At 38.2% G+C, this 24,945-nt stretch overlaps 1 protein-coding gene across 11 annotated transcripts in view; it reads right to left on the bottom strand.

Moving 5' to 3' along the window:
• anks1b (ankyrin repeat and sterile alpha motif domain containing 1B) overlaps positions 1-24,945 on the bottom strand; it is an 815,114-nt gene that overhangs the window by 89,736 nt on the left and 700,433 nt on the right. For 9 of the 11 annotated variants that reach the window (XM_060842911.1, XM_060842914.1, XM_060842910.1 and 6 more), the window contains 3 exons: positions 18,066-18,730; positions 13,638-13,710; positions 9,775-9,881 (listed from right to left, as the gene is read on the bottom strand). In XM_060842911.1, coding sequence (XP_060698894.1) covers positions 9,775-9,881; positions 13,638-13,710; positions 18,066-18,730 — 845 coding nt within the window. Of the gene's footprint in view, positions 1-9,774; positions 9,976-13,637; positions 13,711-18,065; positions 18,731-24,945 lie in introns of those variants that run through there. The other 2 variants (XM_060842921.1, XM_060842918.1) reach the window with 1 other exon arrangement.

Below are 24,945 nucleotides of genomic sequence, written 5' to 3'. Positions count from 1 at the left end.
CCTACAGATTAAAGTACGGTAAAAAAGTAGAATGATTTAAAAAAGAGCTAGATAAGTAGAGCAGCTGGAATTCTGATAGTAGTTGTTGTAGTAGTAGTAATAAGTCTTTGTTGACTGGGTTAACATTTTTAGGGAGGACACTGGAAAGGTAAGGGACAGAAGTGATTAAAATAGTCCCACACTCGTTACAATGGGCAACCTGATGTCACTAAATACAAATAACAGAGAATAGGAATCTTATTTTATTCATAGAGATTAGGTCTGTTGATAATATACAGTAGTCAATGGTTTTATAACTGATATAACAATATTTACAAAGTATTACGAATATGTATGGATAGTTGATAATAGGTGACAAGCCAAACAGTTCAGTCAAGCAGACCTGATGATGATATAAAATGTATCTTGGACAATTTCTGAACATTAGCTAACTCCAAATGATTTATGGAATTTATGCCACATTGACCTCAACCATAGTTATTTATCAAGTGCCAAACAGGTTATGTCAGATGTGGGTATATTTGAATTTTAGACACCACATATTCTTTAAGTATATTTCATTTAATTATTTAATGCATTAAACATTAAATGTCAACATTATTTAGTTCACTATGAGTAATATTACTTAAGGAGCATGAGTGAATGTTAATTTTATGTTGAGATTTAGGAGGCAATAGTCCTTAACACTGTTAATATATTATCTGGAATGAAAGCCCAATTAGCTGGCACACAGTAGAAATAGACTGACCGTAATCATACAATTGTCACTACTCAATACCTAATTGTGGCAGCTTGTAGCAGCCATTTGTTCAATGAATTCCACGTGGCATAAATTTTGACCATACATCCTTTGTGAATGCCAGGAACCTTACGACAACCATTGCATTGCAAGATAATATGAAAGTGGAGTCCATCTGGTCCATCAGGCCTACACTGCCATTTGATAAGATTATAGCTGATCCAAATGTAGCCTCAACTGCACTTTCTTGCCTGTCTCCTACACCTTGACTCCCATTTAGATCAAAAATCAGTCTAATTTTGCCTTGAATACATTAAATGATCCAATTTCCACTGCTGTCTGGTGGGTAGAATTCTGAAGAATAACCACCCACTGAGAAAAGATATTTCTCCTCATCTCAGGCTTAAATATGAAACTCTGAACTTTGAAACAGCGCTCTTTCATTTTAAGCTGCCCCCCCAAAAAGGGAAACATCCTCCCTTAGAATCGTGTGCTTCAATAAAATTAATTCTTACTTTTATAAAATCTATTAAGCATAAGTCCAATCTGCCCAACCTTTCCTCAGAGGACAACCTCTTTATCCCAAGAATCAACATAATGACCCTTTTCTGAATTGTATTCATTGCAAGCACATCCTTCCTTAATGAGACCAAACTGTGCATAGTTCTCCAGGTGTACCCTCACACAGCTTAGCAAGATATTTAGAATTTCACTCTCTTTACAACAAAGGCCAACGTTCAATTTGCCCCCCTAACTATTTGCTGAGACTAAATACCAACTTTTTTGATTCATGTGAACAACACCCAGGTCGCTCTGTTTGTAATATTCTGGAATTTCTCTAAATTTAAATAATATTCTGATTTTCTATTATCCCTGCCAAAGTGGACAACTTCACATTTTCTCACATTATTCCCAGCTGTCAATTTTTCACACTCACTAAACATATCAATCTACCTTTCCAAATTCTCAATGTCTAATGCCCAGCACATTTTCCTCCACATCTTTTTACTATCAGAAAGTTGGATTATAGTGCAGTCAGTCCCTTTATCCAAGTCACTCATACAGAATGTAAACAGTTCAGGCCTTGACATTGACATCTGCAGCATTCCACCAGTTACAGTTTGTCAAGTTGAAAATGACCCACCTATCCTCACTGTGTTTCCTATTCGTCAGCCAATCCTTAACCCATCCTTTAAACCACATTATGAGCTCTTAACTAGTGCTTTATCCTTTTAAATGGTACCTTGGCAAATACCATTTGAAAATCCAGAAACACCACATCTGCTGGTTTTCCTGCATCTACCCTGCTTATTTCATCCTCAGAGAATCCCAACAAACTTGTTAAACACAATTTCCCTTTCAGAAAGCCATATTGAATCTGTCTGATTGTATTGATTTAATAAATGTCTTGCTATTACCTCCTTAATACTGGATTGTAGCATTTTCCCAAATGTCCAGTGTCAGAACAACTGTTCTATAATTTCCTGCTTTCGGTCACACTCTATTCTTGAACACTGGTGTTATATTCTTCACTTTCCAGTATGTTGGGACCATTCTAAAATCCAGGGAACTTTGGAACATTACAATTAATGCATCCACGATCTCTGCCGTCACTTTGTTTAACACCATAGGATGCAGATCATCAAGTCCAGGGGACTTCTCAGTCTCTAGTACTTTTTTGCACTTTCTTTCTTGTGACTATGATAACTTTAAGTGCCTCCCTCCCTTTTGCTATTGTGTTTCTACTATTCTTAGGATGCATCTGCATCTTCTACTATGAAAAGCACTGGTCCAAAGGCTCTACGTGTTCCATTATTCATTCCCTGTCTCGCCTTCTATGGTACCAAATGTTCATTTCAGCTACTCTCTTCCAGAAGCATACACAAAGGAAGCTTTTATTATCTTTCATAATAATTGCTGTTAGTTTTTTTCTTACTCCATCTTTCTTTTTTAGTTTATTCAGCCATCCTTTGTTCATAGAATCCCTGCAGTGTAGAAACAGGCCTTTCAGCCCATCGAGTTCACACCGATCCACTAAAGAGCATCCCATCCTATCTTTGTAACCCTGCATTTCCCACAGCTAATCCACCTAGTGTGCACATCCCTGGATACTATGGGATATTTAGTATGGCCAATCTACCTAATCTGTACATCTTTGAACTGTGTGTGGAAACTGGAGCACCTGATGGAAACCCACGCAGACACAGGGAGAATGTGCAAACTCCACACAGACAGTTGTTTAAAGGTGGAATCAAACCCAGATCCCTGGCGCTGTGAGGCAGCACAGCTAACCTCTGAGCCACTGTGCCATTAATTTCTAAAGTTATCCAACCTTTTGTACTACCCCAACTAATCATTGCAGAATTTATTTTTCTCTTTCAATCTGCTCCCTTTCATAATTTTTTTATTTATCTATGGATGATCCTTCCAGAGTACATTCCTTTCTCAATGGAATATACCCTTGTCAAGAGTTAGGCAATATTTCTTTAGATATCTGCCAGTGCTACTTTACTGTCTTTTTTTAAACTTAGTGTCCTATTCCAATTTTGTCAACTTTATCTCTATTCCCTTGTAATTGCTATTATTTAAGTTCAAGACACTAGTTTCACACCCAAATTTCCTCAACTTCCAAGTGAATGTGAAATTCACATTATTATCATGCTTATCTCAAGCATCCTATTTCTATGAATTAAATTCATCTGAACTCATTACTAGATTAGGAATAGTCTGTTCTAGATATATTGTTGTAAGAAACTGTTCCAAATACAATTTATTAACTCATCCTCAAGGCTACTTCTGACAATGTGATTTGTCCAATCTATAATAAAGATTGACATTACCCACAAATATTGCAAGTCCTTTCTTTCAAGCCCTCATTATTTCTTGATTTATATTCTGTCCTACAATGTAGCTAGTGTCAGAGAGACTATAGATCATTCCTACCTCTGTCTTCTTGTCTTTGTTAATTTTTATCTCCATAAACACTGATTCCATATTTTAATACTCTGAAACAAAATCATTGCTCACTACGGGACTGAGCTCATTGATTATTAACAGAGCTACCTCACTTCCCTTCTCTCTCTCCTGAAATGTCAATATGCTGGAATATTCAGGTCGCAAACTTAGTCATTTTGCACCATGTCTTTGTAATGGCTATCAGGTCATAAACATTTATTTACATTTGTGCTATCAATTCATCCATTTTGTTATGTGTGGCTGTATACATTCTGATTTTAAAAAAACCCTTGAATTCAGTCCTTTAATCATTTGTTTTTCTTTATGCTTGACTGTATTTGGTGCACTGGTCTGCTTGCTAGCTCTGTCCCTCCCTGTCACCCTCCAGCTCAGTTGAGTTATTCTTCTGTGTTACTGCCTTGTTCTTTCTCCTTTACTGTCCAAATCTCCTGTCATGTGAAACAGTAAATTTTATAGAATCACTACAGTGTGGAAGCAGGCCATTTGGCCCATTGCGTTCATACCTACCAGACCCATCCCCTACCTTATCTCTGTAACCCTGCACTTCCGGTGGCTAATCCATCTAGACAGCATGCCCCTAGACACTATTTATAGATACTTGGCAAATACCAAGACAAAAAAAAGATTTTTGGAGACATGACTAAATGTTTGGGGACAGGTGAGTTTTAAAGAAAGATAGGAATTGGTGAGACAGAATATTTATGGAGAGATTTCCACAGGTGTAGGGCTTTGATGGCCAAAGATGCATCCTTCAAGAATGGACAAAGTACTTGGAAAAGCTACAAGATGTGTTTAGTTTCAGAATTGAAAGAACAGGTTGTAAGGTGGAAAGTAGTGATAGAGATAGGGAGGAGTGAGGTCATGAAGGGGTTTGAGGTAATGAATCAACTCTAGGATAGATATCAGATGCTTAGATGGGCAGGAACTTATCCAATCAGTTTACGTTCAATAATGTAAAACATATCAAGGCTGGCATTCTTTAAGTTGCTGGATATTCTTGTTTGTTTGGAATATAAATGACAATGGGCATTTCTTTAGAAATAGCAGTTGCTCATTAAAAATTTAAATGTATTAATTTTGTCCTGTTGGGCACAATGGAATGATTATTGACTGCAGTGTGCTGCATCATTGAAATGCCACATCTAGAGAAAAGGCTTATTAAAACCTGACCCTAATCATTTTATTATTCCTGGTGCAATGCACGTAGAATGAAAAACAAAACTGTAGAGGGCTCTTTCTTCCCTCTGTAATGCCTTTGCAAACAGGAATGGAAAAGTACGGACTGGAAGTCATATCAGAGGAGAGCATACAATGTTTATAAAAGCAGTTTAAAAATTACATCAGTTTGACCATCAATGTTCCACCTCCAATCTTTTGATAGATAGTAACACATACTCTTACTTTTGCAATGCAATGTTTTAATATTACACAAAGACTAATTTTGTTAGTATGTACCGAATCTGTACCATTAACAGTTAGATGCAAAAAAAACTTCACTTTTGCCATGTTAACAGGTTTGCTTTCTGGATCTGCAGGAATTATTAACTTGTCATATGAGCATGCAAGCATCAGTGGTACTGTTAATGACTACAGGGCTATATAAGCCAACAATTTAAAGACAGAATTCCACTACATCATTAATCCTTCTTAGTATTCAACAGATATGGTAAGAAAAATGGTGAACACTTGTGTCAGAATGCATGTCTACTAGTGAGATACCAGTAGTTCATGATCATCTATAATCTATTGAGACAGTTTGCAACCTTAAGTGTAAATATATTTCCTAACATCAGCTTTGCATTTTGAACTGAAGATATTCCTCAGTTGTTCTCCATAGGTGTTTAGTACAACTTGTGTTTTTACAGATTTGGAGATCTGTCTCACTTTTTTTTAAAATCAGGTTGAGGCAAAACAGGTATTTATTCTGATTGAAAATATTTTGAAGTACTGGTGTGGAGAAGAACAGGTGGGAAAACTGCAGGCTAATAACTTACTAACAAGGATGTGCACTGAGATTTCATAGATCTTTCAGTCATTGAAGCAAACTTACAGACATGCTATCAGAAGACAAGGAATTAACGATGATCACAAACATAAAGGATTGCTTACCAAAAAGAGAAGTGGAAATGTTCCAATTGTTTTGAAGAATAAATAAATACAGGCAAAAACCACCTAAAACACGGACTGCATTATTCATCCAAAATATTCCCAATCCTCTTACTTTCCCAGCAAATTAAAATTCTCACCCATGAATTTATGGGAAAAAAATGCAAAAAGAATGTTCTGAATTCAACTCAGAGCACCTTCATTATTGATGATTATTTTCATCTGTTAACATTTCTGATCTTTCTTCAACATTATCAGTGATAACTGGAAGACTTAGCAAAATCTCCTTTCACATACAGACATAAAATCTTCCAGGGGAAAAAAAAACTGAGAATCAATGTTCTATAAAACAAAAGTCTTTTTAAGATCAATATCAACATGAACATTTGCTTAAAAAATTCCAAGCTTTAATTATAACATGAATGAATATCTTCTTCTAATATAGAAAGCACAGGATAAATTATATATCAGATCCTTTTGGAAATTTGATTTAAGCCAATACATTCAGTGCCAAATAGTCTTCCCTTGATATGATTTGTATTGCACAGTGGCTGGAATATTAAATGTCTCTCATATGGCTTAAAAACCTTTAACAGCGATGGGTTAATAAATGCATGAAGGCAACTCCCTAATTTAAAGTGCCAAATAGTCAAAGGGAAACAGAGTAATTGCTAATGGATATAATATTTACAGCAGCAAATGTGAACACAATGATGCAATTGGATAGAAAGTTCTTTGTTAGGGTTATAGAGATGAAGACAATAATTACAAAAGACGGAAATCAGAAATAAAAGCTGAAATGTTAGGAACATACATCTGGTTCAGCTGGGTTGGAAAAGTTCTGTTTCTCTTCTGATTGTAACCCTTCACTGAAAGCTACTTTTGTAACATTGTCTCAAGTGCAAGGATACTGTTCCGTGTCCCAACTTTTAGAATATTCTGTCTCTGAAGATGCTTCTTAATAAGTTGACTTGAAAACATTTTTAAAAAAATATTAAATGTACTTCCTAGGAAACTGGTTCATGTGTTTTTTTTATAACTAAATGGACCATGTAATGGCCAGAAGTAAAGCAGTCTAACTAAACAATGGGTGCAATCTTGTGCCTTTTGGTGACTAATTTGGTGACATGCACTAGTTAAACCCTTTCTGCGCATTGCCAATAGAGAACGTTAAATGGATAATTGATTCACACTTAATGACCTCATCTTCCATCACTTGGTATTTGGAAAACACGACAAGCAAACTTTGGCACATTTGCATGTGGGCTCCCCCAAGATTTTCCTTGTTCAATAGCACTTAAGGCTTGATCAAGGGGACCCAACATCAAGAAAGGGGATGGCTTTACTGCCAACATCCCTCACTTACCCTTCCCAAGATGCACCTCCAGCTATCATGTGCTCATACCTGGGAACCTCCTCAATCCAAGGCCTCCCTTAGGTGTAGTATTAACAGCAGCCACTACCTCCCCAGTGGCGCTGCTAAGCACAGGAGTGTCTTCAGCCTCTAGTTGGCTAGGTGGGGCGGGGACTTCCGACCTCAGAGTCCTGGGGAAAGTCCCATAGCTGGCATGTAAGTGCCTGGCTTGCACAAGTAGTGGCAGGTGTTCCTTAAAAAGGAGACAACGTGGGAATGTTGCCAGCTCTGCAGATGGCGGCCAAGACCCCGCTCGTCTCCACAGGGTTTGCCTCAAAGATCCCACATGCAGGAAAGGGGAAGGGAACTTTAATAAAAACATTGTTAAAATCACTATTTAGGAAATAATCGAATGTTTTATATAGCGGTGTAGTCACTTAATATCACTACTGAGGAACCAATCGAGCATTTATATTTAGTGATGTAGGTTTTAAAGTGTTGAAATATTAATAAACATTTCATAAATACTAAACTGAGGGATTTATTTCCACACTACTTGAATCAGTGATCTTATTTTCAAATTTTCCACATATATTTTCCTCCAGGTCATGGAGGTCTTTTGAAATTATTCTATTTATCCTTGCCCCCAAACATTGATGTTTTCTGTCAGCTAAAAATAAACAAGTTCCCTTGAAGCAAGTGGAAAGAAATTAGGAGATAATGGATCAAGGGTGATTTTGAGGAATAGATCAACTAGGATTTGATTGAGTTGTAAAGGGGTTTGACAGCCTGAATGGGTATATGAAGTATAGAAATGTATTATTACATGAAGTTAATTGAACATTACAAGAAGCATTTCTGAAATATATATTGCTCATGAAAAATATTTTTAATTGCTCCTATTAGAGGTAAACATTACCAAAACTTTAGCTTCTATATTTCTGATGAAGTCATTTTGACAAAAGACAAAGTCATCATGATTGTAAAGGAAAGCTTGAGTGAGCTTCAAGTACTTGACTGTAGGAAACAGAGTTTTCTATGGGTATGTTTACTAAATCAAATCTGATCATTTTCATCAGCTATCCCTAATCTTCAGAAAAGAAATCGCTTTTCAATTTCAAAGTTAAAATATTGGTCTAACATAATGAACACACCACTTTGCAGATTGACACATCTCACCTTGACAGAAAGACTGCATATTACTTTTAATTACACCAGCTATAAAGACTCTGAAAGGAATGGGTGACCTTGCTGAAATGATGTACAAGCTATTGTTTAAAAACTTAACCTTCAGCATTTTTACCAACAAGAGAAAAACTGGAACATTATTGGGTCATCACCTAAATCTACCTAACACAGAATTCTTTAAAGAGCCAGAGTAGAGGCTGTTGTGCAGTGGAAGTTGCTTTTCCTGGTTAGATTTATGGTTTAAAGGAATTGATGAAAGATCAAAAATTAGATTTAACACTCAAAATCATATTAAATGCACTGCAGACTGGAGTAAAACGACTTGAGAACCAGCAACACATTTCCTTCCACTGGTATGACATAATAAACTTTAGATTTATAACTCTACCTTATAAACAAGATAAATATATGAAAACACACAATTCCATATTAATTCAATTCATCTACATCAATTTTTAAAAAGAATGAGTTCAGGTTATAGCTTGGTGTGGGTAGGGAAGATTATAATGTAGGCATTCTGTCAGTGATTGACACTCCCTGTAAGAAACAGCTAATTATAGCTGGTCTCCTAGTAACTACAATAATTGCTTTTCTCTCTCTCGCTGAAGTCACCACATATTTCTATGAGCTGTATACAGTGAAAATGAAATACAAAACTGATTTCTAAAAAAAAACAAGTAGAATAGAAGTTATTGTTTCTCCATAGGTATGAGGTATCTGTCTATATGGCTTAGAGACATCATTTCAGCTCTGTTTTAATCAAAAATCTTAATGATCAGAAATGAATTGTGTCAAAGTCTCGTTTTTACATCAACTTTTATTTTGTCAAAGAATATGGGATAAGCAATTTTAAAATGTTGCCAAGATATTTGGCCATTAAGAATCTCTTATATCTTAGTGTTTTAATTATCCTAAGACTCAAATATCTTTTTATTCACAGATAAGAAAACTTGTGTGCATGTATACTTGCACAGAGTTAAATTTCAACTCTACCCTAATTATAACATTCATGTACGTACATTCACAAAATAATTCCTTTCCAGAAACAAAACTAATCAATTAATGTTCCCTTGCCTGTTGGATGTGCAAGATATAATGATATATAGTTTTACTTAGACACAGAAAGACACACACACACACACAGGGCACAAAGGTACACAGACACACAGCAACAGAGATCAATTAATCCATTGTGGTAATGGTAGATAAACTGATGTCTCCAATGCTAAGTTTAATGGGCCACACAGGTCCACAGTTGCTGGGGCAACAATACAATGGATACAGGTCATGATCTAGGGGGGCAGAGAGAGACAGACAGAGAGAGAGAAAGGGAGGGAGGAAGGTAAGAAGAAGCATGGTCTTGAGAAAACATCAACTGTTCATGCGCAAAATAAAACAGAAGGTAGCTTACCATGAATTGGATGTTGTCAAATCCATTTGCCAGCAGGTGGTTCTCATACTGGGGAAGTCCTATGCTCTCCAGCCACCGTCCCACAGTCTGAAATACAACTCTGGGTCCTGTAAGAGGTTGAAGGGGAAGCCGCTTCAGTAGTGACATACCATCAATCCGGTAATAGGGGCATTCCGAGGTTGAGAGGTGGCATTGCCACATCGTATTCCTCGGAATGTGACTGTCGAAAGAGCCCGCCAGCTTGATAGCTTTTGTGGTGCACAAGTCTATTGACAATATTATTCTCTGTAGCTTGACTAAATGCTGGAAAGCTTCTCACAGCCAGCAGGTATTGCAACAAGATGTGGATCCAGCATGCCAAGGTGTCTATCTCTATATATATAGTAGTCTGTCTAAAGAACACATCAAAGAGAGAATATTAAAAGCAGGCTGGTCCCTGAACGTGTGAATGTCGCAGTTCTCCACGGTAAGCACTGTTCTGCCAGTAGCTAGGATTCTTTTTATCAAGTACTCCCACACTCATCAGTATGCTGTACCATGCTTCATGCTCCCCCCCTTCTCCTGTTCATTGCCCAGCCCAGGCTACACCTCACAGTCTCTATAAAGGCCATCAGAAAACCAGATTTCTTTGTCTGCTAGCTGTAAATCTGTTGCTGATGCAGATGCTGATGCTGTTCCCTCCTACACACACACACACACACACACATACGCCAACCTTGAATGATGAGTTCAGTTAAAACAAATGCAGGAAATACCACTGTACAAAATTCTTCAGTCTGCTTTCTGTAAGTGCTACTGCTTCCTCCAACAGAGCACACTGACAACATCAGTCTTGAAATAATGTGCAAACACTATCACAATTCAATGCACTTTCATCAAAAATACTAAAACTTTTAAAAGCAATAAACATTTTTCAAATGTTTTATAGGTGAAGTGCCAAAACGTACTTGCAGTTGGATGCCTTTTAACTTTCCCTTCAAACAAATATATGTGGTCTCAAAGAAATCTTGTCAGATCAGAGTTGAGAGCATTCACCTTAACATTTGTTCAGACCTCTGTTTTACCTGACAAAGTACATTATACTGCATCGGTACTATGTTTACATATGTCCATAACAGAGGTACAATCTACATATCAAATTGAACCACAAGCATATTAACGTTTAATAGCTTCTCATTTTATTCTTCACCATTAAAGACAGATCACAGCTATTTTGGGAAGTGCAGGTGAATGCAATAGCTGCAACAAACATGATAGGCGACACCATTTCCTCGATACAGTGACAAAAAAAATCATGGTATAATGAAAAGTCAGTTTCTCATTTAATAACAATAACTTGCATTTTATTTAACACACTAAAAATGTCTCCAAGCAACTGATGGAGGCGTTACCAAAAGAAGCATTACTACCTACTCAAAGACAGTAACATTACTGCGAAAGTAGTCAGATGGTTTTAAGGATAATTGTGGCAAGGAGATAGAAGGAAATTACAGAATATTGAGGCAGAGTGGCTTAAAACAAAGCCATCGATGATGGGACAAAAAAACTGGGGGAGAAATGTACATGAAAATGGAGCCAAAGAATGGAATTTAGGGAGGGTCCTGCAAGGTTGGAGGTGGTTACAGAGATAGACAGGGGTGGTGCCTTGAAGGGACTTGAAACACAAAGGAGAATTTACACTTCAACTGTTTGGGAAAAGTTAAAAATCACACAACACCAGTTGATAGTCCAACAGGTTTACTTAGAAATACAAGCTTTTGGAGCACTCCTCCTACGTCAAATAGCCTGTGGAGTAGGATCATAGGACACAGAATTTATTGCAAAAAGCTCAGTGTCATACACTGTTGTGCTATTTTGGACAAACCTTGCTTGCTGTTGAGAAGAGCACAAACTAAAAACATGATGGCAAGTGAGACCTAGTGCCAATTAGGTTGTTGGAAGTAAGCTTTTAATGTGAAGCATAGAATCATACTAGAATTAAAACAAATCCAACCATTTTGTTCGCCTGCTTCTTTTGTAGAACTATCCATTTTGTTGCACTTTCAGATTCTTGCCCCATAGCTCAGTAAATTTGTCCCCTTCATGCATTGAACCAGTTTCCTTTGGAGAGTTACTGCCAAAGCTGCTTCTAACAATTGTCAGGTAGTCTGTCCCAGATTACAATAATTCATACATTTTTCTTTATGTTGCCTCGTTCTTTTACAAATCACTGTAAATACATGCCTTCTGGTTGCTGATCCTTCTGTTACTAGGAACAGTCTCTTCACATTCACTCTATCAAAGCTTTTCATGATTTTTGAACAGTTTTATTAAATCTCTTTTTAACCTTTTTTGTGCAGAGACCAATCCCAGCTTCACCAGTTTCTCTAATTAAACGAAGCCCCCATGTTTTAGGACCATTCTCATAAATTTCTTACTGCGTTGTCTCTAAGATCTTAACATTCTTAAACACAATAATCTGCGGACAAAGAAGTGTTTTTAAAAATATTTGGCATGACTATATTGCTTCTGTATTCTGAGCCTTTTGTTCATAAGATCACAAATTCCATACTTTTTATAAATTCTCATGGCACGTGGGTGTTGCTAGCTGGACCAGCATTTATTGCTCATCCCCAGTCGCCCTTGAGAAAGTGTTGGGAAGCTGCCTTCTTTGACCGCTGCAGTCCATGTAGAGTATGTAGACTCACAATGTCTTGGTGGAGGGAATTCCAGGCATTTGATCCAGTGACACCAAAGGAATAGCAATATGTAGCAAAGTCAGGATGGTGAGTGTTAAAGGGAAATTTGCAAGTGGTGGGTGTTCCCATTTATCTCCCGCCCTTGTCCTTCTAGATGATATTAGCTGTTGATTTGGTCATGGTTTTTTAACAGCCTTCTGAACTTATCCTGTCAGCTTCAAAGATTTGTGTGCACAGAATATTCACAGAAAACTGTTTCTACACCCTCTTTACATTTCTTCATTCTTCAGATGAAATATAGCACCTCAGTGTATTAAACTTCATCTGCTATGTATCTGCTTATTTCACCATCCTGTCTTTGGCATTCCTGAACTGTGTTACTAATCACTTTAGATTTTACATTGTCAGGTTTCATGTCACCTGGATTCTTCAAAATTCTTCCCCATATACCCAAGTTCAGGTCACTAATATATCTCAGATGAAGCAGTGGTATTATAAGCAAGATCTGGGGCACACTTCTATAAACGTCCATCAGGGGTCTGAAAAACAACCATTTACCACTACAAGGCAAAAGTGAGGATGGCAGATGCTGGAGATCAGAGTTGAGAGTGCGATGCTAGAAAAGCACAGCAAGTCAGGCAGCATCCGAAGAGCTGGAGAATCAACATTTCAGTGAAGGGCTTTTGCCCGAAACGTTGATTCTCCTGCTCCTCGGATGCTTTTCCAGCACCACACTCTCGACATTTCCCATGACTCTCTGCTTTCTGTCCCTGCTCCAATTCCTTTTCCATGTTGCCATTGTTCCAATAATCCTGAGATTTTAATAATAGTTCCCAGTGTATTAAGCGACTTGTTGCCAAAAACCTGTGGAAAGTCGATGTATACAACATACACTGCACTGCTCGCATCAACCCACTGCATGGTTTTCATCAGAGAACTTAATCAAGTTAGTTGAACATAATTTGTTTTGAACAAATTTCATTTATTAGCCCATATTTTGTCAAATTATGTATATTCCTAAGGCCAAGGGAGAAAAAGGCTTTCAGAAAAAGATTTTGCAAGACTCAATAAATAACAACACTTGACAACTGTATTGAGGATCCTTATTATTTATCAATGATAAATATTTGTTTTTCACAAATTTAATGGGAACGCAATCATGTGCATTCAGGTTTTGTTCCTTACCTGAAACATCATCATGCTTTCCTTTCAGGCCGGTATTGATTCCAGCTCCTATAGAGCTCATGATTTTATCAATCTGCAAAGACATATTAAGAGCCATTAATCTCTAAACAGCTACTTCACTGGCTCATCCACTTTAGAGCTCTGAACACCTGCAAAAGCAAAGACTGTGTTCTGCTCCGATTAGGTACACCCGTGGGATCCATTACAACTATTTGCTCAGCTTTAGTCTTAGTTACAGTCCTGTCCAAAAAAAATCCTGATAGCAATTACATCTCAAAGCATAAAAAATGTAAGTTACAATTACAAGTGGAAAATAATTAATGATGAACATCCCCATTACTGGATGAATTCTATGATCTATTTACAACATAAAATTCTCCCCTTTTGTCACCGATTAATCCCAGAAGTCCCAATGACTGCATGTAACATTGAGCAAGGCAAATTTATGGTTGCACCGTTCTTTTATCACAGCAACATTTTACAAGGGATAACCATAATTTTGTCTTTCTCAACGTCATTGCTCTCACCATGAAAACCTTTAAATTTTTTAGAATGCATTTGAAGTTCAATGATTTACTCAAATGAGGGATCCTGAAGCCAAGAGGAGATTTAAGAGTTACTAAAACTATGAGAAGATTTGATAAGCTGACTAAGGAAAGTTTATTTCCACTGATAAAACTCAACAATGAGGGTTCATCAATTTAAAATTGTCCCAAAGAGAGAAGAGAGCTTTGAAATAAAAAAAACTACTCACTGCATTAGTGGAGCATGTAATGTTTTCCCACTGGGGTTAATTTAGATAATTGCATCTTTTAAAGGGAAGTGTGAATATATATGTATATTTGAAGTAAAGGAGAATGCAAGGGGAAGTAAAAGGATTAACTTTTGGATTGTTCCATCAAAGACTTGGCACAGGTTTCATGAGTGAATTGATTCTTTTCTGCGCTTTCATCTTTTATGGCTCAGTTGGTGAGATATCCACAATGTTGATTCTCCTAACCTTTGGGATAGATAAGGATGTCTTATTATCAGTAAATCCTGTAAGTATTTTTGGCTGGGTAATGAAAGTACTGAGTTCACCTGTATTGAGTCAACAAAGCCCCATGACAGTAACTACTTTGCACATTTCCAGCAAGCTATCAAAGCATCTGAAACCTTCAGCCTTTTTTCAGAAAATATTGGAAATAAATTAACTTGGATGTAAGTTTGCTCACTGAGCTGGAAGGTTCATTTTCAGATGTTTTGTCACCATACTAGGTAACATTATCAGTGGACCTTCAGTGAAGCACTGCTGTCAGTGACCCGCTTTCTATTTAGGTTTCCTTGGGCTGGTGATGTCATTTCCTGTTCTTTTATACTCACTAATAAATTAACTTAAACTAAGTAATTAGTAAGTGGAATTATTCAGAATACTGTAAATATTTGATATATTACATCATCATCAAAGGTATTTATTTTTATTTTTTGACTTGAATCGAGAGCACCAAGCCTTAACCACACATGGGCTAGTGAACTACCAAATGTTAGATAAAGTCACCTCAGCTTTTGCCCCACAGAAGTGCCCTGTACTCATTCTCAATTGTAACTACTATACCAGTGTGATTCCTGTCACAATCTGGTTGCTCTTCTCAACCAGACTAGCTATTGTTGAAATAGAAGTGTTTTTGCAACCACAAAGTGCTTGATTGATACCATGCAATCTCTAACTGAAATGCACAGCCAGCAGCCAGAAGTCCTTTCAACCTCTCACAGTGGGCTGGAGTAGAATCCAGGTTCTAGGGATGAAGAGGTGATGTGCCAACCCATAGCCCCTCATAACCAATGTTTCTTCAAAAAGAAATACTATTCCCAAAAATCACTTTTAAATTATAATTTTATATGTTCAGAATAGAATTCAACTTTGTGTAAAGTACTGAATTAAGATCTGAATTATTAATTTTAAAAACCTGTGTGTTTATTAGCATATTTACATCAGACTCTTGAAATGTTAAGTCCTTTCAAGACAGTTTATTTGTCGCTATTAACAATCCAAGCAAATATAGTGCCAATGACCACTGAGTTTCAATTTATTGCATAGTTGCATCTCTAGAGTTTAGGCATCATTCACAAGTCTAGAGTCATAGATTCATACAGCAAGAAACAGATCCTTTGGTCCAACTCATCCATACAAAACAGTTTACCTAACTGAACAGGACCCATTGGCCCATATCCCTCTAAACCTTTTCTATTCATGTACATTAGATTACTTACAGTGTGGAAACAGGCCCTTCGGCCCAACAAGTCCACACTGACCCGCCAAAGTGCAACCCACCCATTCCTCTACAGTTACCCCTTTTACCTAACACTCTGGGCAATTTAGCATGGCCAATACACCTGACCCGCACATCTTTGGACTGTGGGAGGAAACCGGAGCACCCGGAGGAAACCCACGCAGACACGGGGAGAATGTGCAAACTCCACACAGTCAGCTGCTTGAGTCCGGAATTGAACCTGGATCTCTGGCGCTCTGAGGCAGCAGTGCTAACCACTGTGCCACCATGCCGCCCCCATGTACATGTCCAAATGTATTTAAATGTTGTAACTGTACCTGCATCTACCACTTTCTCTGGCAGGTTGTTTTACATATGAACCATTCTCTGTGTGTAAAAGTTGCCCCTCAGGTCCTTTTTAAATCTTTCTCCTCTCATCTTAAAAACAAGCCTCTAGTTTTGAACTTCCTTACCCTGAGAAAAAGACCTTTGCTATTCACCTTATTTATGCCCCTCATGATTTTATAAACCTCTATAATGTCATCCCTTAACCTCCTACACTGCAGTGAAAAAAATCCCAGCCTATCTAACCTCTCCTTATAATTCAAACCCTCTAGCCTCAGTAACATCCTTGTAAATTCTTTCTGGAGCTTTTCTCCAGTAGGGCGACCAAAATTGTACACAGTGTTCCAAATGCAGCCTCCTATACAACTGCAACATGGCATCCCAATTCTTATATTCAATGGTCTGAGTATACTCAAGCATGCTAAAGACCTCACCAACTGGTCTACTTTGATGTAACTTTCAAAGTACTATGTATTTGACCCCCTAGGTCTCTCTGTTCAACAACACTACCCAGGGCCCTCCCATCAACTATATAAGTCCTGCCCTTTTTTTGTCTTACCAAAATGTAACACCTTGCATTTATCCAAATTCAAGTCCATCTGCCATTCATTGGCCCAATCAATCAAGATCCCTTTATAATCTTTGATAACCTTCTTCACTGTCCACTATACCACCAATTTTGATGTCATCCCATAAAAACCAGGCCTTCCGAATTCTCATCCAAATTGTTTATAAAAATGACAAACAACAGTGAATCCAACACTGATCCCTGCAGAACACTGCTGGTCATAAGCCTCCAGTCCAAAAAACAACACTCCACCACCATGCTCCGTCTCTTACTGTCAAACCAATTCTGTACACAGCTGACAAGCTCTCCCTGGATCCCATGTGATCTAATTTTACTAACCAGTTGACCTTGTGGAACCTTGTCAAAGGCTTAACTAAAGTCCATTTTGACGATGTCCACTGTTCTGCCCTCATCAATCTTCTTGCTTGCATCCTTTAAAAACTCAAATCAAGTTTGTGAGACACAATTTACACAAAGCCATTGCTGACTATCCTGAATCATTAATACCCTTTAGGAAAAGAAAACTGCCATACTTACCTGGTCTGGTCTACATGTGAGTCCAGGCCACAGCAATGTGGTTGATTCCTAACTGCTCTCTGGGCAGTTAGGGATGGGCAATATATACTGGTCTCGCCAAGATGCCCACATCCCGTGAGTAAATTAAAATTCCTTGCCTCTCCAAATGCATATAAATCCTATCTCTCAGAAACCCTTCCAACAACTTACCCCCCCCCCCCCACTAATGTCAGACACACAGGACAATAGTTCTTAGGCTTTTTCCTACCGCCTTTCTTAAATAAAGGCACAATATTAGCCATCCTCCAGTCCTTCAGCACCTCACCAATGGCTGTAGATGATATAAATATCTCTGCTAAGGGCCCCCAATTTCTTCCCAGGTTCCCACAACATCCTGGAATAGACCTGATCAGGTCCTGGAGATTTATCCATTTTTATGTTTTTTTAAAGATTTCTAGCACTTCCTCTTCTGTAATGTCGACTGTTTACAAGGCATTATTATTCATTTCCACAGCCTCCACAACTTTCTCCACAGTAAATATGACATGAAATATTCATTTATTGTCTGTCCCATCATGTGTGGTTCCACATATCGACTATCTTGTCAACCTTTAAGGGGCCCTATTTATTTCTTATTGCTTTAATAGTTTGACAGTTCCCCCAATACAAATCACACTTTAAATGCAATACAATCTTGGAATGTCCACAATTGACATTTCCCACAGATGGTATTTTTGTAACGACTCTTACCTCTTCCCATTCAGCTGTGAAAGAAGGTGTACGTTCCAGACATTTTCCGCTGCACTGCTTGCTTTCTTTAAAATAGTTTGTTACAGACTCACAGCGACTGCTCCTCGATTCTTCCTCAATAGGGGAACAAGTAATAAGGTTGGAGTCCGACTTTGAAATGTTTCTGGCTAATTGTAACTCAAGAAGAGTCTTTCCTCCTGATCTTACCCTTCCTAAAGTGCATGCCCTATCCTCAAAGCCAAGCTTTTCTCCTGTGCCACTTATCCAACGATCATTACTCCGAAAAGTTCTGGAGTTGACTAATGTATCACTGTCATTCTGGTTCACTTTTGTGTGTAAAATGGTTTTATGAAGAACTTGTGGTTTGCCGTTTCTGTTTAATATTGATGCGTCACTGACAGCTTGCAGCCGCTGTGTCTCATTTGTTTCATCTGTGCATTGTAGTGAATTTGCTTTAATTAAATTTGGCTCCCGGGTTGTCCCTTTGATTCTCAAGGCATTGTCACTGCTGAACTCCTTATTTGCTTTCGTGTACAGATGATAAGGGTTCTCTGGAGACTCACAGGCTGGGGAAGAGCCATGTAGCAAACCTGCAAACTGCTCAGGGATGTGTCCATCATGGAGTTCCTCTTCCGCAGAGGCTTCACGTTGGCAAAGACTCTCCTCTGGCAAAGACAGGATAAGAGGGAAGTACAGTTAGACACAAAAAATGGATAAAGGGCAGGTTGTATTTAATTAACAATTCTGCCCAATTTCTTTTATAACAATAAGAAAAATACCAATTAACCAATCTCTCTTTTATTCAACTGAATGATTTATTTTAAATAGCATGGATCTGATAATGTTTGTGTCCATTGGATTTTCATTTCATCAGGCATAGTGAAGGATTTCTGATTAGCAAGGCCTTACAGTACTGAAAGATTTCACTTCTGCTTTTGAGATCCAGAGCAATTTTGTGCGGCACAGTGGCTCAGTGGTTAGCACTGCTGCCTCACAGCACCAGGGTCCCAGGTTCAATTCCAGCCTTGGGTGACTGTCTGTATGGAGTTTGCACATTCTCCCCATGTCTGCGTGGGTTTCCTCCAGGTGCTTCGGTTTCCTCCCACAGTCCAAAGATGTGCAGGTTAGGTGAATTGGCCATGCTAAATTGCCTGTAGCGTTAGGCGCATTAGTTAGGGTCTGGATAGATTAGAATGGGTCTGGATAGGTTGCTCTTCGGAGGGTCTGTGTGGACTTGTTGGGCCGAAGGGCCTGTTTCCACACTGTAGGGAATCCAATCTAATCATACTGAATTTATATGTTTAAAATGTTCCACTCTTGAATCGGAAGGGGATACATGAAGGAATCTGCTTCAGAACACAATCCTCTCACATTGAGAACAGGTCAAGAAGATTTCCAACAGGTGCCAATATTCAATAAAAACAAGGAAATTATCTGAAGTTTGGGCTGGGATGATTGCATTAATAAACATGCGAGAGAAATCGCTGAACTGAATTGAACCAATACAGCAAATTGTTGCAAACCTTATCCCAACATTGTTTGTTCATGCTCAGCACAAATGAGAGCTCCCTTTGAAAAGCCCATGCACCTCTGAAAAGATCCTGGAAGTTCATATGTTGTGAATGCCTCAGGACTAATAACTTCCCTTTAGCCACTGGGTTGTACTAGATATAGTATAGATAGCCCATTCTACAGTCTGTACTCAGAGACAGAAACGCTAACATTAACAGATAATGACAACAATATACATTTGGGTGGCACGGTGGCACAGTGGTTAGCACTGCTGCCTCACAGCACCTGTAGACCCGGGTTCAATTCCCGACTCAGGTGACTGACTGTGTGGAGTTTGCACGTTCTCCCCGTGTCTGCGTGGGTTTCCTCCGGGTGCTCCGGTTTCCTCCCACAGTCACAAAGATGTGCAGGTCAGGTGAATTGGCCAAGCTAAATTGCCCGTAGTGTTAGGTAAGAGGTAAATGTAGGGGTATGGGTGGGTTGCGCTTCGGCAGGTCGGTGTGGACTTGTTGGGCCGAAGGGCCTGTTTCCACACTGTAAGTCTAATCTAATCTAATTAGTACAATTGCAGTTTTGTTACAATAACTCAGAAGGTGGCCATTCAGCCCATTGTGCCAGCTTTCTGCAAGAACAACTCAGCCAGTCCTCCGCTTTTTCTCTGTAGCTTTGCAAATTTTACCTCTGCAGGTAATTATCCAGGGCCCTTTTGAAAGCCATAGTTGAAGATGTCTCCTCTACAACATACAATGGGTGAAAGATGTAGAGAAATTGAACCGACAAGTGTCATGTGGACAGATCCCAATGAAACGTCCAAGAGAGGCTCGAAGAAGAGGTCCAGGAGTTCTGAAAATGAAAGACATGATCCACTCTGCAGGGGAAGACTCCTGGCCAGAGAAATAACCAGGTAGGCTGAAGTGACAGAAGAGCTCAGCTCAAAATCTATTGCAATAGATACGAAGAGGATAAAACTGTGACTTTTGTTGAGGACTAAGAGAGGGGACAGCCAAAAGAGGATAATAAATATGTTATGAAAGGTAAAGCTGTAAGGAGGGATAGGATCAGAATACAGCTAAGGGAAACAAGGATCTGGGGGTTAGTATCTCAATCTTTCTGAAGTTTACAATCCTTCGCACCAACACCGGGGAAGAGTTTATTAAGGTGTTGGTGGAGGGAAAGGGTGAAATCGTCCAGCGACAAAGAGAGCATTGATGCTGATGAAGTAAACCAAAGACAATATTGAGTTGCAAAAGAAAGATACGCCAATATAAGTGATGTATCTGATGAAACATGGACAAAAAAATATCGAAAGCAATGAAGGTGAACAATATACAAAAGACCAACAGAAATATTATTGAAGACAACAGTGGAATGTACATTGGAGGAACAGTAACATTGAATTTAACACAAGTACAAAAACAAAATACTGTGGGTGCTAGAAATTTGTAAAAAAGACAGAAAATTCTGGAAATACTCAGGGCAAGGTTCATCTCAGTCCAAAACTGCCCATTCAATTTACAGGAAGAGATAGATTCAAATATGGAACAGATTAAATTACTGGATAAAGTAGCAATAGCCTTTACTTTTTTCTGCTATTTTAATATTTTTAGCAGATTAAAATAGCACAGTGTAAATATTTACAATCTTGCTTTGATATTCTTACAATCCTATTCTGTTGGAATACTCTCAAAGGCAAAATAAAGCATGTTGAACATGACACAATCTTAACCACAAGATTTGATATATTCAGGAACTGCTAAGTGATGTAGCCAATATATCATCTGCCCCTTATAATGACTAATTACCAGAACAATCAAAGCAGTTTGCTGTGTCATTGAAAGCTTGTGAGAAAGGATGATGTATAGTTCTATTTTAGCCCTCAATAGTACAAAATCTTTCACAGAGAATGTAGAGCATATGAACAAGCTGTGTGACCCAATGCGCCGATGCTGGCATTTATGCTAAACAACAGCTTCTTTCTATCCTTCATCTAATTATCAAGCACAATCCTCAATTCCCTCATGCTTACTTATACAGCTTTGTCTTAAAGGCATCTATACTATTCACCTCAACTATTCTTTATGATACTGAGTTTGATGGTTCCACCAATTTATCACTGAAAACATGTCTTCTGGACTTCCCACTAGATGATTTGGTGACCTCCCTACATTTATGATGTCCAATTTTGCTCTTCTCTATATGTGGAAATACATGGCTAAATTTTCCAGAGGCATTGGAATTCTGCCTGAGAGATGGGAGATCTGGAAATATGGCATATGACCAGCAAAAGGAACCAGTATTGCAACAAATGACAAAATAAGCTGAGTATGTGAGTCTGCTCCAGCCATTTAAAGAGTACTTATCTTCTCTTTAAGGGTACAATGGTATTGAGGTACTTGTTCATAGAATAGAAACCGTACAATGGGAAAGCAGGCCATTCAGCCCATTGAGTCCACACTGAGCGTCAAAAGAGCAGCCCACCGCCCCTGTAACTATGCATTCCCCATGGCTCATTTATATAGCTCGCACACCCTCAACAGTAGGCATCGGTTGGGGGGAGGGGGGAGGGGAGGGGTGGTGGTGGCGGTAGGTGTGCATGGATTTGTGCATGTGTTGAAGTTGTCTAATCCCCAGCAACTGAACTGTTGATTTTTTTCTAAAATGCAGACCACCTTCTCATTACTATATCAAAACTTTCACACCTTCAAAGATCTGTAGTTGGTCACTATTTGGCCTTCTCTTTGCAACATTACAGAAACTCAGTCAATTCATCCTATCTTGCTAGATATTAATCTCAATGGGATAGTCGTATCTTTGTAAATAAATTTCACACCCTTTCCTCAGCTTCTGTATCCTTTGGTGAAATTGTTATTAAACTGCACATTATTCCAAGTGACCCAACTAAGATTCATTGCAAGTTCAACCTCGCATCTATTTCTGTTCTATCCCTCTAGAAATAATCTCCGGCGCTTGGTTGATTTTCTTTATGGTTTTATCAAACCATCTCACAATCTTTAGGGCTTATTGTAACTGTACTCCCACATCCCTTTCCTCCTCTACTCCATTTAGATTTTTCTTTCTATTTTCTATGACCTTATTTGTTTCGACCCATGTTGAAATCCATTTGCCAATTATATGATGATTCATTAATTTTACTGAATTATGTGCGTCATCCTCAGCTTTTGCAGTCCCTCTCAATTGACCAGAAAAGTTAGAAATGTTGTTTTGTTTCCAAAGGCTAAATCTCTGATATCGACTTTGAACAATAGTAGTCCCAGTACTGACCTTTTTGAGACTCCACTTTCTACATGCTGTCACTCTGAACAATTTCTCTAATCCCTCTGATGTGTCTTTCAGTTAGCCAGCTAGTTATCAATAATCTTGCATATACACACAATGATAAAGATAATAAGATACTACAGCTTGATCTTTTGCAGAAAGGTGGGCTTGGCTTTTTACCCAATTCACCTGTGCACTTGCAATTCAAGATTACAAGTAAGCTTGCTTCCTGGTTTGTACTTGGTTGCCTTCAGCCTCAAGATGACTGGTATGATAGCATCCTGCTGAAAGCAGATATATGTTGCATATTCAACACAAAGTCTTAGAGTTAGGACAACAGTCACTGAAAGGAGGAGCTTGCTGGCTGGGCAAAGAACATGTGCATGGATATCTAGGCCTCAGTGCCTAATAGATTTGAGCTACAGACAGGCACACGGCCACAATTTAAGCTCTGCATACCCACTGGTGGAAGCACTGCTCAATGAGATAAAATACATGTCCAACTTGGTCAGGACTGCATTTACATATTTTGTAGAGAACTATACTGCTCATCATGCTGTCGATACAGTTCAAATGACAATTTCCGGATAAGAAGTTTGGATTTATTTAATATTGGCACTTGTACCTAGTGAAAAGAGGATAATGTCACTGTGTTCCAGCACCATCTTGGAATACTGAATAAATTGTATAAATGGTAAAATACTGAATAAATTAAATTATAATAATATCAATTTGATAAAAGTGAATATCCTCCTTGCTGAATGTAATCCCGTTGGTGGTTAAGATTGCTGTCACTCTCCAATGATGTGACTGCCAATAAAAATTCACTGGAAACAAAATAAGAGAGATGGAAAAACTGGAATTAAAAAGAAAGGGAATGGAATGAGTGAGGGAATAAAAGATTGGGAAATAAGAACAAAGGGGAGGAGGTACAGCATCAGAGAAAAGTACACTAACAATCCAAGGAGATTATAAGAGGTGAGCTGCAGGTTGATCTGTAAAGATGAGACATAGGTGGTTACCTTTATAGAAATAAGCAGGAACTGCCTATTCACAAGATGCATAGAGTTCCTGAGGTTTACTCAGCTCATTACAAGAATACTGGGACCATAGGACATTCCCATGATCTATTTTGCCAGAAGGCAGTACGATTAGAAGAGGCAAAAGGTAACTTTATTTTGTACTAAACACATTTAAACTAAAAGCATTTTGTTTAATCTTCTCAGACTGACCTTGGCTGGTCTGCATAATGAAAGACACAGTAAAACTATTTTTCCTTCCAACAAAATAAAATGTTCATTATGTTTTTGCAAGATCTTCTAATTTCTTAATAAAAGAATAATATTTCTTGAAATATGTATCTATTGTAAAACAGTAGAATATCTCAATTAAGATATTATAGTTTATGAATGAATTATTACGAACATAGACACAGGCCTTTGCAAAAGGACTTATGGAAATTTGAGATTGATTACATTCTTGACCTTGCTGTATGTTCCTAAGCAACCAAATGGAAGTTTAGCAAGAGACAATTCAGTAAATTTCCAATGATGTCAGAAATACAGGCACACAAATTGTAAGCCCAGTAATAACACAAGACTCAAAACATATTCCTATGATGTTTCCTTATATGCTATTTTAATGGAGGTTTTTAATAGATGTCTAATCGGTTTAATTCTAAAAGCCAAAAAAATGGAAAATACAGCACTTGAATTGAAGACCCTCCTGCCACAATTGCTCATTTACCATATTCTCTGAATCCAAATGATTGAGCACTAGACAGTTTTGTGATTAGACTCAACTTTTGTTACTCATGTGCAGGTCCTTTATTCAAGGATCAATGCACTATTCCCAGAGTTAAGTTTCAACAGCCGCACATTTTCTGCTATTCAAAGAAAATTCTAGGTGATAAAGGTATTTTTAGGACTATCATCCCCACCAAGTGAATGGTAGCATAAGAGTGAGAGGGTGGGGGATCAAATTATCGAGAGGAAAATGAAACCACAGTAATAAGATGCTTTTGTTAAATTGGGTCTACAAATTACCAAATCGATCTGTGCCATTCCTGTGTTAGAGCAGTTTCATTAGGAGA

This window comes from Hemiscyllium ocellatum, chromosome 23, assembly GCF_020745735.1.
Source record: "Hemiscyllium ocellatum isolate sHemOce1 chromosome 23, sHemOce1.pat.X.cur, whole genome shotgun sequence".
NCBI lineage: Eukaryota > Metazoa > Chordata > Chondrichthyes > Orectolobiformes > Hemiscylliidae > Hemiscyllium > Hemiscyllium ocellatum.
The sequence above is the reverse complement of the archived record's forward strand: the minus strand, read 5'-3'. Positions and strand labels throughout refer to the sequence as shown.